Genomic DNA, 17,365 nt, shown 5'->3' on the forward strand with positions numbered 1-17,365 from the left:
GAAGAGGTGAGAGATTAAGGAGATTAATTGAGAGCAAAGTCAATAGCACTTGGTGACTGGCTCACTGTGGGGCATGAAACAGGTGGGGAAGCTCAAGAATGACTTTTGACTTGGGAAGTCACAAAGTTAAACAGTAGTCTCCTTCAAGATGTCCTACCTTGGAGGAAAGGATTTGAGGAGTGGAGCAAAGAAAAATAGTGAATTCTGTTTCAGATAGAACTGGCTCAAGTGCTTTATGGGACATTTTGGTAGAGATGCTAAAAAGACAGTTGATTCTCAAAGCAGCTGAAACTTGGGGAGTAAATAACATCAACTGTGGAGAGTGTTTAGAGCAGTGAGCCTGAAGCTTTGTTGTATCTTGGAATCACTGGGTCAGGGGCCAAGGAGGGTCTTTAAAAACGACCAATGTTGGGCTTGTACCCTCAAACATTTTGATTTAATTGGTCTAGGGTATGACTTGGGAGTGTTAAAAGCCCCCCAGGTGATTCTTATGTGTCACAAAGTTTGGGAACCACTGGTTTAGAAATAATAGGTACCATTTATTTAGATGAGAAGAGAGCAGAGAACCAGAACCTAGAATTACATGACAGAGGGAAGGGGAACACGTGAGTAGGTGTAGTCTGAGAGGTTGGAGGAAAATGAGGAGCAGGTGTCACAGGAGCCAAAGAAAGAGGGTCAGGGAGTTTTAACATTTCTGTTTGGTAGTTTGCTAGTTTGGTTAATTTATTTCTCTCATTATTTAAAAGGCTGGATGTTTGCTATGGCTGCCAAAATGACATAGTATAATCCTAGTCATGTCACTTTTATTTTCAATATCCATTAGTGGTTTCTTGTTTGTGTTTTTTCTTGTGTCATAAGTTGGTTTATACCCTTGGACCTTGTGAATACTGGAGATTAGGTATTATAAGAAATATATAGTTTATTACTGGTACGTAGCAGTTCCACCACTGCATTTTGTGTTCATTCATTTGTCATTAATTCATTTAACAAACAATTATTGAATTTATTGAATGTCTACTTATATTGGGAACTGGAGATACAAAGATGACTAAGAGAAAAAGCCCTGCTTTCAAGTTGTTTATGATCTGGCTCAGACCAGTGCACAATTTGGTTTCATCCCACCTCCTAAATCATAGGCTCTCAAGCTGGGAAGGCACATGTTGATCTAATCCTCATCCAATTTCGACTGTCTCTTATAGGATCCCTGACGTGCTGGTATCTTCTGATTTCTTGCACACCTTGGTGATGAAAAGCTCTCTCTCCACCTGGGTGGTCCAGTGCCATTCTGACAGCTCTGATAATGAAAATTTAAGATAGGCAAGATGGATACATGTTAAAGCTAACTCCACGGGTGCACAGAGGTTCATGATTCTATTTTGTCTACTTTTGTGTATGCTTCAAAATTTCCTTAAGAAAAATTAAAGAGAAAAGGTGTTTACATTGAATCAAATTTGTCTTCTTGAGCTTAGATAAATTGTTACTTCAGGGCCATTCAGAACAAGTTTAGAGTCCTTTTACACCTATAGTCCAATCCAATACTTGTGATTGTTTGTAAGGTTTCCTAAGCCTTCACAACTGAATAATTTTGCTCAGATTATTTATTATCTCTGATACTTTGAAATTGAGGCCCATATGCAGTCATGCCACCTGTAGGACCTGGTGGTTTAAGTTCCTTTGCTGTATTTATTTCTCATTTCTCTTTCATGTTGTATCACACTAGCCAATGACTCTAATGTAATGAACATTGTCATTTTATTTTCTTCTTTTTAAGTGGAATGCTTTTATTTTTCTTTCTAAAATAATATTGAATTGCCTAGTATTTCTGCTTTAAAAAAATCAAAACAAGAAGATTAGATTACATAGAACAAAGTATTTTCTAGCATCTTATGATCATCTACTTTATTATTTTTTTCTATTTATGAGCTAAAATATATTAATAGTTTTCCTTAAATTGAACTTTTCTTTCTTAGGATAAATCCAACTTGATTATAGTGTACTGCTATCTTATAATATGTTATTGCTGGATTTTGCTGGAGGTAATTTTTTTTAAATTAAAAAACAAATTTGTTAAGAAGAATCTTAAATGTATACAAAAGTATAGAGAATAGTAAAATGAACTTTAAATACCCATCTCCTAGCTTCAAGAATTATTAACATTTTCTGGCTAGGATTTTATTTAGAAATTTTGTATTTCATGAGTGAGATTGGTGTTTGTGTCCTTTTTTAGTGTAAGCTTGGGCAGATTTTAAATTCAGGGCTATCTTTGCATTATTAGAAGAACTTGGTAGCCTTTCATCATTTTTCTCTGTTGAAGAATATTGTCTATTAATTTTTGAGAGAGTGTTTGAAGTAATTCTTTGATAAACACAATAACACACCGAGTTCTATGTGCATTTTTAAAACACATTGTTAAAAAAATCACTTTCTAAATTTCTTCTGCAAGTAGAGGTTTACTTTATTTATTTATTTATTTGGTTCTGGTTCTTTGCTTTGGGGGATAAAGGTGTTAAAGTATTTAAGTTTCATGAAGTTGATCAGCCTTAGGGTAGCTGAAGAGAAAAGTAATTCATGGATACCATAGGATAAATGAACCAAATACACTAACCAGCTTGCCAAGCATCTCTTACCACCAGATAGAGAACAGAAAGAAGGCTGACCCTTTCCTGCATCTTACTCATCTCTCATTCTTGGTTACTTGCAAGTTACTTGAGTGTTTTTTCAGTGAGTGTGTGTTTGGTGAATTGGATTTCTTTTTAAATAAATGATATCTTCAGCACATCCAGGAAAGACCAACATCTTGGGTCCCCAGAGGCTACCAGGGTGTTTTATTGGTGAGAACTTATTTTCATCCTCCAGTATAGGTCTTAGAGTCTTCTCCTTTTAATACCCTACATGGAGAGTATTTCTTCCACTATGCCCACGAAATCCCTTCACAGGTAAGAATGTACATACATACCAAAGGGTTGATATGGAGATCTTGGGAGACACTATTCTGTGAGGCTGACCTTGTTACCGATGAGTCTACCCGCTCAGGAAAATTAAAGGACTTATCAGGAAGACTCTAGAAAGATATATCCCTAATTTACCTTCCAAAATCCACCAAATCCATCCGTATTACTTAGCTTAGCTAAATTGCTTGTGTATAACATGTATAGCACTCTGTAGTGTTTTTTTCCCAATGTTTGTCTTTACTCATTTCTCATTTTGTTAATAATAACTTGTACCAGTGGTTTATTGGTTTTGTGAATCTTTAAGAACCCACATTATCTTTGCCTTTTTTTTTTTTTGGTGGGGGAGGTAATTAGATTTATTTATTTACTTACTTACTTATTGGAGGTACTGGGGATTGAACCCAGGACATCATGCAGAGTAGGCATGCACTCTACCATTGAGGTATACCCTCCTCCCAGCTCTGTCTTTATTAAGTGGAATGTTATTCTGATTTTCCATGTTATTCCTACTTTTATTTTAATTTTGTTCATCCAGTCATTCAACAAACATTTATTGAGCCTATGTGACAGGTCCTGAAAGAGAATAAAAAGGGATAAGACTGGTTCTCTATGCTCAAGTTGCTGACAGTATAATAAGAAAAGAAATAGTGAAAGAAAAAACCCCACAAAACCTAACAGAAGACCTTCACTAGCAGGTTTTAAAAAAATCACAGAATGACTCCCAGTGATATCTTTCAAGAACAGAGTCCCAAAAAATTTCACTTGTAAAGCTTTTACCTTCCTCAGAGAGAGAAATAATGAACTGAGTCTATGTCTATACCTAAATAATATGCTACAAAACGTATGAGCCTAATCTTTTCTTTTTCAAATGATCGTATTCTTTTCCTCTTTTAAAAGAGATTTTAAGGATGATTTTTTAATATTTGACATTTAAGAACTTGAGCTGATGTGTAAGGAGTCTTCCTTGAGGCATATATCTGAGAATTGCTTTTTGTGCACTATATATTTGAAACATATTTTCCAGCTCAAGAAATGTACCATTAACTCTTTCTTTGATTACAATTTTGTGCACTCCTTTTCTCTTTTCTCCGCTAGCTCCTATTATCTGCAAGTTGAATCTCCTCAATCTGATTCTTGGTATGACAGTCTCACTTGAATTTCTATCTAGTTTTATTTTCAAATTTCAATTTAGTATAAGTGATTTTTAGCTCTTCAGTTCCTCTTCTATCCATTGCTGCCTCCTTCTATATTTTTCATTTCTCATTAGCAGTTAATAGTTTCCTGAAATTTATTGTCACTTCTTGTATTCCTTTTGAAGGGTTTATATCCTTGTCTATTTACTTTGTAAGATAGTTATCACCCTGATATATTTAGGTCTTCTTTTCCACTTGCAAAATATTTTGAGAGAATTTGTCCTTTCATGGTACCTTGTTCCAGACAACCAGAAATGTGTTGTTTCGAGATTCATGCCCTTTAAGGGATTTTGCTAAATTGGTGTGTGCCCATAGGAGGGTGATCTAAAGTGAACTTGTCATATGAAGAGCTGTTGAAGGAAATGAGGATGTTTGGTCTGGGGCAGAGGAGGTAAGATTGCTATATTCAGATCCAGAAAAGCTGATATATAGAAGGAGGGCTGATTTATTCTGAATGGTGTGATAGTGTGGGGCAGGGGACGGTGCTCTGAGGGCAGCACTACTGTGGAGGACCAAAGCTCTGGAGAGGTAGAATTCAGCTTTATGTAAAGAAATTTTCTAGCAATAAGATAGGTCCAACAGTGAATGACAGAACAATTAGAGGCAAGATGACTTCTTGGCAATGGGACTGTAGAGAAGATTCAAATGTTTGGGAATTTCCTGGGCTCTTATTTTCTTCCATTGACCCAGAAGTCCAGAGGCTAATATTAAAAACATTAGCAGGTCATTTTCTTGACTTTAAACTTTCCTGCTCAGGCTTTGCTGAGTCAGGGCTTGGCTTGGTTCAGTGGCTTGGTTGATGTCATTTATTTGGTCTTTGGGGAATCCCTGGCTGAAGACATGTGCCTACTGACAGTCCAGATATATAATGCAAGTTAATTCTTTTAATTAGAGCCATATATATTTATATAAATCAATTAGCTAAATTGTATTTGGCAGAGGTTTTGTAACAGTTCCCCGCAAGTAACCACAGCAGTTTGATGACCTTTGAAAGAAATGGAATGTCATCATGGATGAGCTTGAGATCCCTGACAACTCTGCAGTCATTTGGAGACTGAAACAACATAGTGGTCAGAGATTTTGTATCTTCCAGTCCTGTGGTGACTTCAGGATTTCCAGCTATTCCAGGGGATGTGGGTCTTTGAATTTTGAGACAGAGCACAGTAAATATCATCTTGCCTGCTTCTTAGATCTAGTAGAGACCTCAGGTTGCATGGAAGGAAGGAACTGCAGAAGTCATCCAGTCCCTCTGTTCTATTGTAATGTCCCTTCCATGTCCATGCAGTGTTAGTTATTCATTCAGCCTCTGCTTGACTGCCTTCAGTGACCAGGATCTTGCTAATTCTTGAGAAAATTCATTCCATCCTTGGATCCCTAGGAACCACTAGGGAGGCCTAGCTTTAGCCTGAGCTGGTGTCTCGCTCTCTGTAGCATTCCCCCATTAATCTTGGCTCTGTGCCCCAAAATCATGTGGCATATGTCTCTTGTACCTGGTGGCCTTTTGACCGTTTGTAAACCATAATCACATACGCCACATCCAAGTCTTTGTTGAATAAACATGCTTTGATTTTTTAATGATTCTTCATATGGCCTGATTTTAAGTCGCTTTACCATCCTAGATCCCTATAGAAAGGTGCTAAGAGTGTGATGCTCAGACATAGGACAAATCAAATTAATATCCATATCTTAGAAATGGCAACTACTCACTCCTGTTAAGGGCCTGACTGAGGCAATTGATATTTGGAAACTATATCCTGTGGGCTTTGCTGGATGTTTATTCTCCTGTCCTTGTGATTAGTTTCTGTGTTGTCAAGACACTAGAACCCACATTCTTAACACTCCATAGTAAGTCCCACAGAAATATGATGTGGTTTTGTGTCCTTGGCAAGGGGACATTAAATAATTCTTATTATAAAAGCTTTTAAAATAACAAGAAGGTAGACATTCTAGTGGAAAGATAAGGAAAAAACAGAAATAGGAAAGTACCAAAAAAAGAAATATAAATGGCGATAGTGCATGAAAAATATTCAGATGTGCAAGTAATCAAATAACTTCAAATCAAAACTGTAATGATTTCTGATGTGTAAAGATGTCCAGGGTATATTCACCAGTTGAAAATACAAGGTGCGGACCATTGAGTATAGCATAAGCCTATTTTTTTGCCCTATATATTTTAATATAAATAATATAGGTCTCTGTAGATTTAGGGCAAAGTTAGCGTGAATACCCATTAAATTGTTAACTTCTGAGGGACTGGAATGGATGTTTCAAGAAAGATATTCAATTTATATAATTGTAATGTGATGGAATTATATATGACATTTACTTAATTTCCTGTATTTTTCAAAAAATGTATTTTAACCTCATAATGCTACTTTCCATCCCATTAGCAAATATTTTTAAATAATATACAGTATTTATGCAAATGTGCATTTTACTTATTTTTGTCTTCTGTATTTTTCAAAATATAAACATTTAAATCATAATTAGGCACCATTTTCCATTCTGTTAGCAAGTATTTTTTAAGTGATAATGTTCAGTATTTACAAAGGTCTGTCCTGGCATGAGTGCAAATTGGTACCTTGGAAGCAATTTGATCATACATATCCAAATTCTTAAAAATGAACATATGCTTAAATCCAGTAATTTTATTTCTAGGAATTTATCCCAAGAAAATACCTGGGAAGTAGCCATATACCATGAATAAGGATGTTCATTGTAAAGCTTTTATAATAGTGAAAACTTGGAAACAGCACAAATATCCAATGATAGATTTATTGAATAAATTATGATATGACCAAAGAAAATGATACTACATAGCAATTTTAAATGCTATAAATGCTTAAATATTAATATGGAATATTGTTCATGAAATATTAAGTGGGAAATGTATAATATCTCATTTTAATAAAAATATATAGCATAATATAGAAAAAGAATGAAAATTAACAATTGATAACTCTGACAGGTAGGATTACAGGTGATTTTACTTATATATTTTTCTGTGTGTTTTACTATATGCATATATCCAATTCTTTAAATTAAATAATTGAAAGTAGTTAAAAAGTTTTAAAAAATAGTACTAAGGGCTTATAATAGAATCAGCAGTCCTGGCCCCACTCCTTCTCAGCCTCTAATTTCTTATCTTAGAAGCAACTTTCAATTCTTCTAGCTGTTTCCTCTGTTTTATTCTTCCATATTTCTGAGAAATATGCTTGAGTTACTGTTTCTTAACTTATTAATTAGTTTTGTACATTATCAAATTATTTTGGTAGGTGAGGATTTAGCTCTTGTACCACTACACTAGTTTTCCTTCACCATGTTCTCCTGACATTGTTATATCACTGTTTTGAGAAATCATTTTTCAGTGTTTACATTACAATTACTGCAATGTAAATATTGTTCATTGTTGAGCCAAATAATGAACTATAATTTTGCTTCCTTTCTTATACAACATTCTCCTTGTTTTTGATTTGCTTAGTTTTCCATGTACTTATTGCTAATACTTTCCAAACTTCTCAGTGAAATTTTCTGCACAAACACATTAGAAAATCTATCCACTGTTGTTTTTCCCCTAAGATCTGTGTCTTCATGCACCAGTCTGTACAGGTTCCCTAGTTCTTATATACGGGCATTAGCATATTATACTCCTTCATGGTCATCCTCGATGTTCTCTTTGTCTCTTGTCTGTATTTTGTCCCCAATTTCCTAGATCTCATCTTTATTTATTTACTTCCTTATTTTGCTGGGGTACATACACTAGTAGCATTCTGAGAAAGGGTATATGACAGGTAAATGTTTTGAGACCTAAACATTTGAAAATGTCTACTATTTGATTGGTAGTTTAGGTTGATATACAATTCTAGATTGAAAATTATTTTTCTTCAGAAATTTGAAAGCATGGCTTCAATGTCTTCAGGCTTCCATTGTTGATACTGAGACTTCTAATGCCATTTTTATTCTCAATTATTTGTGTGTGATCTGTTTTTTTTTTTCTCTCAAAGCTTTGAAGATATTCTGTTTCTAGTTTCTGAAATTTTAAGATGTTATTTCTTGGTGTGGGTCTTCTTTCATTAATTATTCTGGATAATTAGCAGATGTTCTTAATCTGGAAACTTAGGTTTTTCAGGGAAACTTTATTGACTTATTTAACAATTTCCTTACCTCCATTTCCTTTGCTCTCTCTTTATAGACCTCATGCTGGATGAATATTGGACCTCCTGAGTTGATAACTATACATTTCTAACTTTTTTCTGTTATCCCTATCTTTGGCTTTTGGTTACTCTTTCTGTAATAGTTCATTGACTACATTTCTCAACGTTTTAATTGAATTTTTATTCCAGTTATCTTATTTTTAATTTCCGAGTGTTCATTCTTATTCTCTGTTCTTTTTCAAAGAAAATTCTTTTCTTGTTTCATGGATGTATTATCTTTTTGAGAATCTGAATTATAGAGTAACACTTTTTTCTTCTGTTTCCTGCATTGTCTCTGTTTCTTCTGAGTTCTGTTTGTTTTAACCTATTTCTCATAATACAGGTTTTCCTCAAATATCCATTCATGTGTAAGAGTGAGGCACTAAAAACAAATGGCTGGAAGCTTTGTACAGTGGATGGGGCTCACTGACTAGTAGATTTCAGAGCAGGATAACCTGGAAGTAAGTTGCCAGAAGTTTCAATATCTGAAGGTCTTTTCTCAGGTGCTATTTAAATCCCCAGAAAAGGATTCTCTAGACTCTTACTTTGCACATAAATTCCTAACTGCCAGTATTCCGGGAACTGGGCAAAGGAGGTCTTGACCTTTAGTAAAATGAGTTTTTCTTAATCCTTCTGTTTTCATTCCTATATCCTTTTGTACCCAGTCTCCCTAAGTCTCCAGCCTCTCTTGTTTGATTCTGTAGAGAATAAGCCTCTTGTCTCCAGGAGAATGGGGACGGGATGGTTGTCTAGGTGGGCAGGTGTAGTGGGATGGGGCCTGTGAATATAATTGCTGCTTTATAGAGACCTGTTTCCATGTTTTCAGCCCTATGCCTCATCCCTGCTTTCTCCTGAACCAACTGCCTCTAATTCCTGAGCCATCATAGGGCACATCAGCTCATTTTTGTCAGAGTCTCCTTCTGCAAGCACGTAGGTTTCTGTTTCCTTTGCTCTGCTCAGTTCTCTCTCCTCAAAACAGTTTGTATCTTTCAAACACTGTCAACATATCTCATCCACTGTCTTCTCTCTTCTCTTTATGCAATGGGTTTATCCCCTTTTTATTTCTTTACTGTAATTTATAAGGTTTATTTAGGAAAGAGAGGCAATTATTATTTCGATTCACATTATTTCCGTTCACTATGTTTAACCAGAAATCTACTCTCCCTCATTTTTATAGTTTTAAAAAGTGAGCCATGTAGAACTGAAGACAGTGTTCAGGCCTACTGTTCCCATGATAGAAAAAAGCTAGACTGACACATCCCTTGATCTAAATAGAATTTATTTTTGGTTGAAGCCTATGTTTTACACCCATTAATTTGTATGTGGCTGCCATTTGATGAAAAACTTAAGTCTCTAGTTTTCCAAAGTGATGAGTTTGGGTGCCCAGCTTTCATTTTTGTATGAAAATGGTTAGCGCACTGTAGTATAGATCTCCCTGTTATTCTGTTGATTACTGATAGATTCTATTTGCTAATATTTTATTTGGGATATTTATTTTGACATTCATAAGAGAGATTGTATCTCTGCTTTACTGTATTATTTTTACCAGAATCAGTATCAGTGTTATACTGGCTGAAAAGAATTTGGAAGCTTTCCTTCTTTATGCTCTAGAACAGCTGAAATAGCATTGGGGGGAAATAAACTAAGCTGGCTAAGAGCAACACGATATCCTGGATTGGATCCTGGAACAGAAAAGAGCATTAGTGGAAGAACTGATGAAATCTGAATAAAATTTGCAGTTTAGCTAGTATGACTGTACCAGTGTTAATTTCTTAGTTTTGACAAGGGTACAATGATTTTGTAACATGCTATCAAGGAAAGCTGGATGGACGGTATACTGGAACTCTCTGTATTATCTTTATAACCTTTTTATACACCTAAAATTATTCAAAAATTAAAAGTTTATATTTAAAACAAAAATTGTCTGGGTGGGCTACATCTTATAAATTTGTGAGAATTTATCTTTGAACCTATCTGTACCTGGAATTTTTTGAGGCAGGGGGTAGCTGTTTAATAATTTTCTCTTCTATGGTAATTGTCTTTTTGGATTTTCTACATCTTCTAGGGTCATCTTACTTATATTTTCCTTGAAACCCATCCATATCCTTCAGGTTTTCAAATGTGTTTGTGTAATGTTAAACAACATAATCTCTTATAATTCTTTTTTATTTTCTCTGTATCCATGGTTATTTGCCAATGTCATGTCTTATTTTGTGTCATTATTTTTTAGGCTGTGAAGTTAATTTGGTGAATTGAGAACAGTATTTTTAGAAGTGAAATAGACTAGAATAGAAAAATATAAATTATTTTATGAAATTTTAATCTCAAACACATATACTGTTTTTCTTGGTAACCTGATAATATCTTTCAAAGCACAAATGCATTGAAGTTCTGACCTAGAGATTCAATGCCTGGAAGCTTATCCAAATATATAATTGCATATATGCAGAATTGATACATGTGCTGCATAACTCACTGCAGTATTATTTGTAATAGCAAAAGATTGGCTATCAAATGTCAATCAAGGGAGGACTATTTTTTAAATTACAGTACATTCATTTAGTGTAATACTCAGTAGTTGTCAAACAGAATAAAGAGGCATTCTATGTATTTATGTGGAAAGATATCAAGGGTATATATTCTAGGGAGAAGAAAGCCTGGTGCAGAAGAGTGTGTATGATGTGCTGTCCTTTGTATTAAGAAGAGGGTATATAAAATATTTGCATTTGTTTGTGTAGACATACAAAAACTCTGGAAAGACAAATATCTCAAGAAGGAGAGAGATGATTCTGTATGCATGAGGGAAGTAGGTAGATAGGGACAGGTAAATTTAGAGGAAAGACCTTTCACTGTATATCATTTTTTAAATTATGGTAAGAACACACTTAACATGAGATCTTCCCTCTTAACAATTTGTAAGTGCACAATACAGTAACTGTATATCCTTTTTCTTTTTTTTTTTACAGTCTAGGGTTTTGATTATACAAATTCAAAATTACCTATTCAAAAATTAGAATTACCTATTCAAAAAATTAGACATAAGACATTGAACAAGAGAAGCAGCACTCAGAAGAACAGGCACAGTGTGATGAGAATGCTTCCATGTCCATGTGGTTCCTGATGCAGGCAAAGCTGAGCTTTGCTATCCAGGGATGTGCACATAGTTGCGGGGGGTGGGGCGGGGGGGCAGTATCACGCAGCAAGGGGTGTCTCTGCCAGTGGGTCACAGTCACAGTTTGAGAAGCCTTATCTATTTCATTCCCTAATCCTATGTTTAACCATTTAAGGCATAAAGCCAGTCTTTTTGCCACAAGACTGTGGACTCCTTCAGGCAGCAGGCTGCTATAGTTGTTCCCTCTATGGACACTGAGCACCTGTTTATGTTAATTTCAGATAGAAAGAGAGACCTAGTTATTTGATCAGCTTATCCTAAAATTGGCAAATACAGGCAGCATCATAGTGATTTGTCAAAATGCTCTTCCAAATAAATATTTTGGTAAGCTTCTTAAAAGAACTCTTCTTCCTTTTAGGTAAATGGAAGAGCTGGAGAGCAGTTTATTCCAGACACGGAAAGCACACAGAATAGAACAAATGGTGGCAAGATGGCTCCGGCGCTCCCGGGACAGCTCGGCCCGGTAAGGCTCCTGGGCTGGCAGGGATTTCTGGCTGCAAGGGTTCAGTGTCCCCGTGGGAGGAGATTTTGCAGTCTTGGCAATGCCTGGGGATCACTGTTCTTACAACCTGTGATGGGAAAAGTGTAAATGGGTCAGCAGTTTTGCTGGAGTGCCTTTATCTCTGTCCCCTTCCAGTTCCTCCCTCTGCGTCCTTCAGTGGGCGCCCACAGACACACAGACACACTCACACCAAAGTCATACATGCTTTACAGAGATACACACGTTCACACACAGACTTATACACACAAACTCATACCCACATACTTGCACACGTGAGCTTGTACGCTCTCTGGAACACACACTCACACATATACTCTTTTGAACACACCTCACATATGCTTTCTCTCTCAGTCTCTCTCTGTCTCACACAACCCCTTGTCTTAGTACTCGATGTCAGGCAATCTGCTGTTTATACTCTTTCCCTGTCTTTGTTTCCAGCAGCTGTTCCTTACAGTCCCTGTTTCATTCTAAACAAAATGAAATGAAATCAAATACAGATCTGATTTGACTGCTACAAGAGAACTTAAATTATGTTTTGTTGTGAAGCACTCATTTTCCATCTCAGATTTCCCGTCTGGCCCTGACGCAGAGATGAAATATCACATGTCAGGTGTTTCTGAGACACACATTCTTCTGAAGGAACTGGAAATAGCTGTTCTACTGCTGAGCAATAAACCTTGCTCAGGGTTGCACTGCCCTGCAGACAAGTGCTCCGATCCTCACATATTGCGATAAGACAAGGCTGGGAGAATTAGCCCCATTTTACAGTTGAAAACCCGAGGCTCCGAGAATGACTTGTTCAGGACCATCCCCACTCCCTGCTCCAAAACCTTTGATGGGTCCTCCTCTCTTATAGGATGAGTTGAAACATTTTTGTTTGACATTTAAGGCTTTCCATGATTGACCCACAATCCTTTACAGCTATTTGTCTTACTGTTTTGCCTCATTCACAACAGACTCCCCCTAAAATGACCTACTCACTGCTATTATAAGCACCCCTCTTCCACTCTCATCCCCTAGACTGGGTTCCTGTGCCAGATCACTTCCTTTCCATCTCCATGTGTCCAGAACCCACGCATGGTTCAAATTCTGGCTGAAACGCTCAATCATCTATGAAGTGTTCCTCAGCCCACAGTCAGAATTAACCTCTCCCAAGAGATCCCATAGTATTTGGTTTGTAACATCGGCACTGTGCTTCTTTTGGTGTGTTCCGCTTACATTTCAGCACATCCCTTTTTCTTCTAGACCACAGGCTCTATGAGCTCAGATATCGGCCTCATCTCATAGCCCAGAGGTGATTGAGTTCCAGGAGATTGCAAGTGATTGGGTAGTTCTTGGGAAATGAATGGGAAAACTTCTAGGTACATTGTTTTCTAAAATGGGTTCTGTAAAACCTAGTCCTGTGTGATGCTGCTCTACTAAAAAGGCTCCATGGCCAGATAAGTTTAGGAAGTGATGCAGCCGATGTCCCACTCCTACCCACCCACTCTTGATGACTCAGTGCACTTTAGCACATTCAAGGCTCTGAGAAGTCCTGCAGAAAAGAGATCCGTGTAACTTTAACTTGACATTGCCTGAACATTTGACCTTAGAACTCTCTAATATCTAGCTTCTCTCTTGAAATTCTGTAAATAGGTTGCCAAAAATTAGATGTAGGATTTAGCATTTAAGTACCAGCATTGTCTCTGAGTTCCCTGATAGCCAGGTCAAGAAATGAAAGAAGTACATTGAAATGTTTTTCTATAGTCCAGAAAAAAGGAAACATGAAGTTAATCTGCAGTCATAGAATTTTACATGCATCTTTTAGCAATCCTATTATGTTTCTTTAGACTGTTAAGAGCTTCCAGTCACTTCAGCCAGCTATACTTACTTTACTTGTAATTGTCATTTTTTACATAAAAGTTAAATTTTATCTGTGACAGGAATTGAATTGTATAGGAGCCAAGTAGTCAAAAATGATGATTTTCATTTCCAAACGTTGTTAAACATATTGATAACTTTTATGAACCTGGGTAATGTTAGAGCTTTATAATGCATCTAAAATGGGTGTTTTTCTGGGGAGGAGTGTCAACTTTCAAAGTTGCTTTGATTTCTTGAATTTTAAATAAATTTTCAGTGGGTGGTTATTGCTATAATCACTAGCCAAATTCAGATAATGGTTCTCAGTTTGAATGTGCTTGTGTGTGTGCGTGCGCTTAGGTAGGTTACAAGCCTAGTGATAACCTCTAATTATAGAAATGCAACATTACTCAGATTATTAAAATGACTACTCTCTCACCACTTAATTTTGCATTCCAGTATAAAAATAACATTTACAATATCAGCGCTCTTTTAGAAATAGCTAACTCCCCAAATGGTCTCTGTGACATGTTTTGAATTTCTGTATAAAGTATGTAATGCAAACTACTTAATAAAAATTGCAACAAAGTGACATTATGTTATGAACTAATTTTTAACCATTTTAACTTGGAGCTAAATTGTCATCTTCTTAACAGCTTTGTATAACTAGGGAGGTGATAAAATGACAAAGACACGTTATAGAATACTTTCTCACTTAATTATACCTTTTTTTCTCTCCTACAAGTTTCTATTTTTATTCTCTTGGTGATTGATTGATTCTAAGCTTAGAAAATCCTCACTTAGTAATTAATTAAATTAATTAATTTTCAATTTGATAGTTTAAGATATTTTATATTTAATATTTAATATAAATACATTATAATATATTATAATATTTTGTTATATGTGAATATAATATAATACATACAATATGATATATATAATTAAGTATAATATATAATTAAATATAATATTATATAGACAATATACTATATAGATAATATATTATATACAATATAATATAAATATAAATATACTATAACTCTAACTTGATTTTTTCCAAAATAATAAGTACTATTTGCATTACCATTAACTGTGAGCTTTCCTCTTTCTTCACTGACTTACAACCCTTCTTTGATCGTATATGAAATTCATATGTCTGTGAGTGAGAAATTGTATCTCTTCCTAGGCTAGCTATTTTATTCCATTGATCTAATTGCCTGTTTTAAAACATTTGTATTAAAACTACATTTATTATCTATTAAACTAGACTTTTATTACTCTTCATTTTCCATTTTTTCACTCTTACCTGCCTATTCTTCCATTTGAACTTTATAATGATTTTATTGTGTTATTAAAACAGTTCTACATAAGATTTACTGAATTCTCTTATTCTTAATCTGGAAGTGTTGGTTTTATAGAGCAAGATTTAAAGAAACATAAAGAGCTTAATGAATTTGATGCCTTCTTCTTGGTGCTTGGTTTTAAAGGGCTTAGAAAGATTTCTTTCAATTTATCTTGACTCTTAATACTAATGAGCACACATGCACATGTCTGCACACACGTGCACACACCCATAGATGTACTCATAGGCATACCTATGCACACTGTGCACATGCCCACACACATGCATCATGGCATCTCGGTGTCAGAAGCCCTCGCTATTGATTTTACACTCTTTCTAAATTGACTTGTTTATTTCAACCATAAATACTCTGTTTACTAATTATAGGAATGATTATGCCATACATCAAAAATTGACGCAACATTGTAAACTGACTATACTTTGATTAAAAAGTAAAAAAAAATTAATAGGAATGGTATATTGATCTTTCTAATACTCCTAATGATCTAAAAAGACCATTTCTGGTACCAGTTATTTTATTGCTTTTCAACTGGTGGGCAAAAGTGGAAAGATTTGAGGAGAACAGGTTAGAAGCCTCCTTCACTGCATCCGCAGAGTTGCCATTGTCTTCTAAACCTCCTTTTTAAAGTAATAATGGAATGATTTCTCCTCCTTTCAACCGTAGGCCTTCGCCCTATAGTGCTCTGCTCACAATATGCACATTCAATGGTCCCCTAGAGACTGTCACAGCCACGACCGTAGTCCTGTGATTATGACTACATGATACATTTCTTTCTGGTACAGACTGCCACTTCTATTTCTTCTTTCATTGAATAAACTTTAGATTAAAAATCCAGTTTATATCAGACTTTAGCTTTTAAAATCACTCAAGCTAAACATAATACAGTGTTTAAACATAAATTCAAAATAGTTTCTCCACATCCTGCTGGAACGCAAAAGTGAATTCTTTGTTGTTACAAGATAGAAGCAAAAATATATTTTCCAGCCTATCAAAGAGCAGATAAAAAGCCAAAGAATGAAGCATAATCTATCTCCATCTGGTATTTTTCTTTTTCAACGTTATTAATCTCAATATGAACTTATGACCCATAAAATATAGAATTAGTCTATGCAAGGCTATTTTCATGATAAATTTAACATTTTTCTTAGTTCTACCTTAGGCTTGATCCAGTTATCTGACAGAAATTCCATTAGTGTAGCCGCAGGTCTTATACTGAGCCAATGTAAAGTCAAAGGAACGACCTGAGATTTGTGATTTGAAACCATTACAAAGGCAGCAGACATAGGTTTTTGGATTGTCAGCGCTTAGTTTGATATTTATAAGATTCTACAGAGGAGGAAATTTTGCTACAGAGATCATTCCCTTGAGTTCCTTGTCAAATATTGAACATTCTTTGTGAGGAGAGGCCTCCTGTTCTTAAGCAATCCTTTTCCAAACAAAAGCTGAAATGTGGCCTTTGGGGAAAATGTCAAATCCAGACTTTGGGCCAAAGCTGCTGACACTGTCCAGAGATTAGTCAACACAGTGGGGCCTCATTTGTCTACCACTGTTGAGGAACAAACCCTTCCAGATGGACAAGTCAGACAAATGAAGCCTACCCATTTGAAAAGCATCCACGTGGGCTCTGTCTTAACCATGGGTAAGGTTTGTGTTTCTCTTTTGTTCTCCAAACACTTGTGAAGCCTTACTCTGTGCCTAGCATTGAGTTCAGCACACGGGGCAAGAAAGACGTGTTTTTTTGCCATATGAGCTTTAGTCTAGAGAGGGTAAGAGACTTCACACTGGTCATTACAAATACGATGTATATTTCAAAAAGGGATGCATAGGTTTTGTGGGTGTGTTCATCAGAGAGACAGAGAGATGTCTGCCAAAACCAGAAGATAGAGTAGACTTGGGCAGGTAAAGCGTATGGTTGGGTGTTTTGGGAAATCTCTAGAGAGTGTGAATGTCAGGGATTGGGGGATATTCCCAGCATAGGGAAGAGCTTGTGTACTTGAAGCACTCAAAGGAGACTTGTTTGGCTAGAACAAAAATACTGAGAGAACGAATGTCTTGGTTGTAGAGGCTAGAGTAGTGGGCAGGGGTGTATTAAGCCATGGTAAGGATTTGGGATTAGGTCATTCAGTCAGGGCAGACATGTGAGCAGGG

The 17,365-nt window shown here is 35.8% G+C and overlaps 1 protein-coding gene and 1 non-coding gene across 7 annotated transcripts in view; one reads left to right on the forward strand and one right to left on the reverse strand.

The window, feature by feature from the left end:
- FRMPD1 (FERM and PDZ domain containing 1) overlaps nucleotides 1-17,365 on the forward strand; it is a 119,670-nt gene that overhangs the window by 69,733 nt on the left and 32,572 nt on the right. For all 6 annotated transcript variants that reach the window (XM_072959754.1, XM_072959755.1, XM_072959756.1 and 3 more), the window contains one exon: nucleotides 11,868-11,972. In XM_072959754.1, coding sequence (XP_072815855.1) covers nucleotides 11,872-11,972 — 101 coding nt within the window. In that variant the 5' untranslated portion in view covers nucleotides 11,868-11,871. The remainder of the gene's footprint in view (nucleotides 1-11,867; nucleotides 11,973-17,365) is intronic.
- On the reverse strand, nucleotides 3,332-3,404 carry TRNAS-ACU (transfer RNA serine (anticodon ACU)). The gene has a single exon. It is a non-coding gene; the product is annotated as a tRNA-Ser (tRNA).

This window comes from Vicugna pacos, chromosome 4 (assembly GCF_048564905.1).
Source record: "Vicugna pacos chromosome 4, VicPac4, whole genome shotgun sequence".
NCBI lineage: Eukaryota > Metazoa > Chordata > Mammalia > Artiodactyla > Camelidae > Vicugna > Vicugna pacos.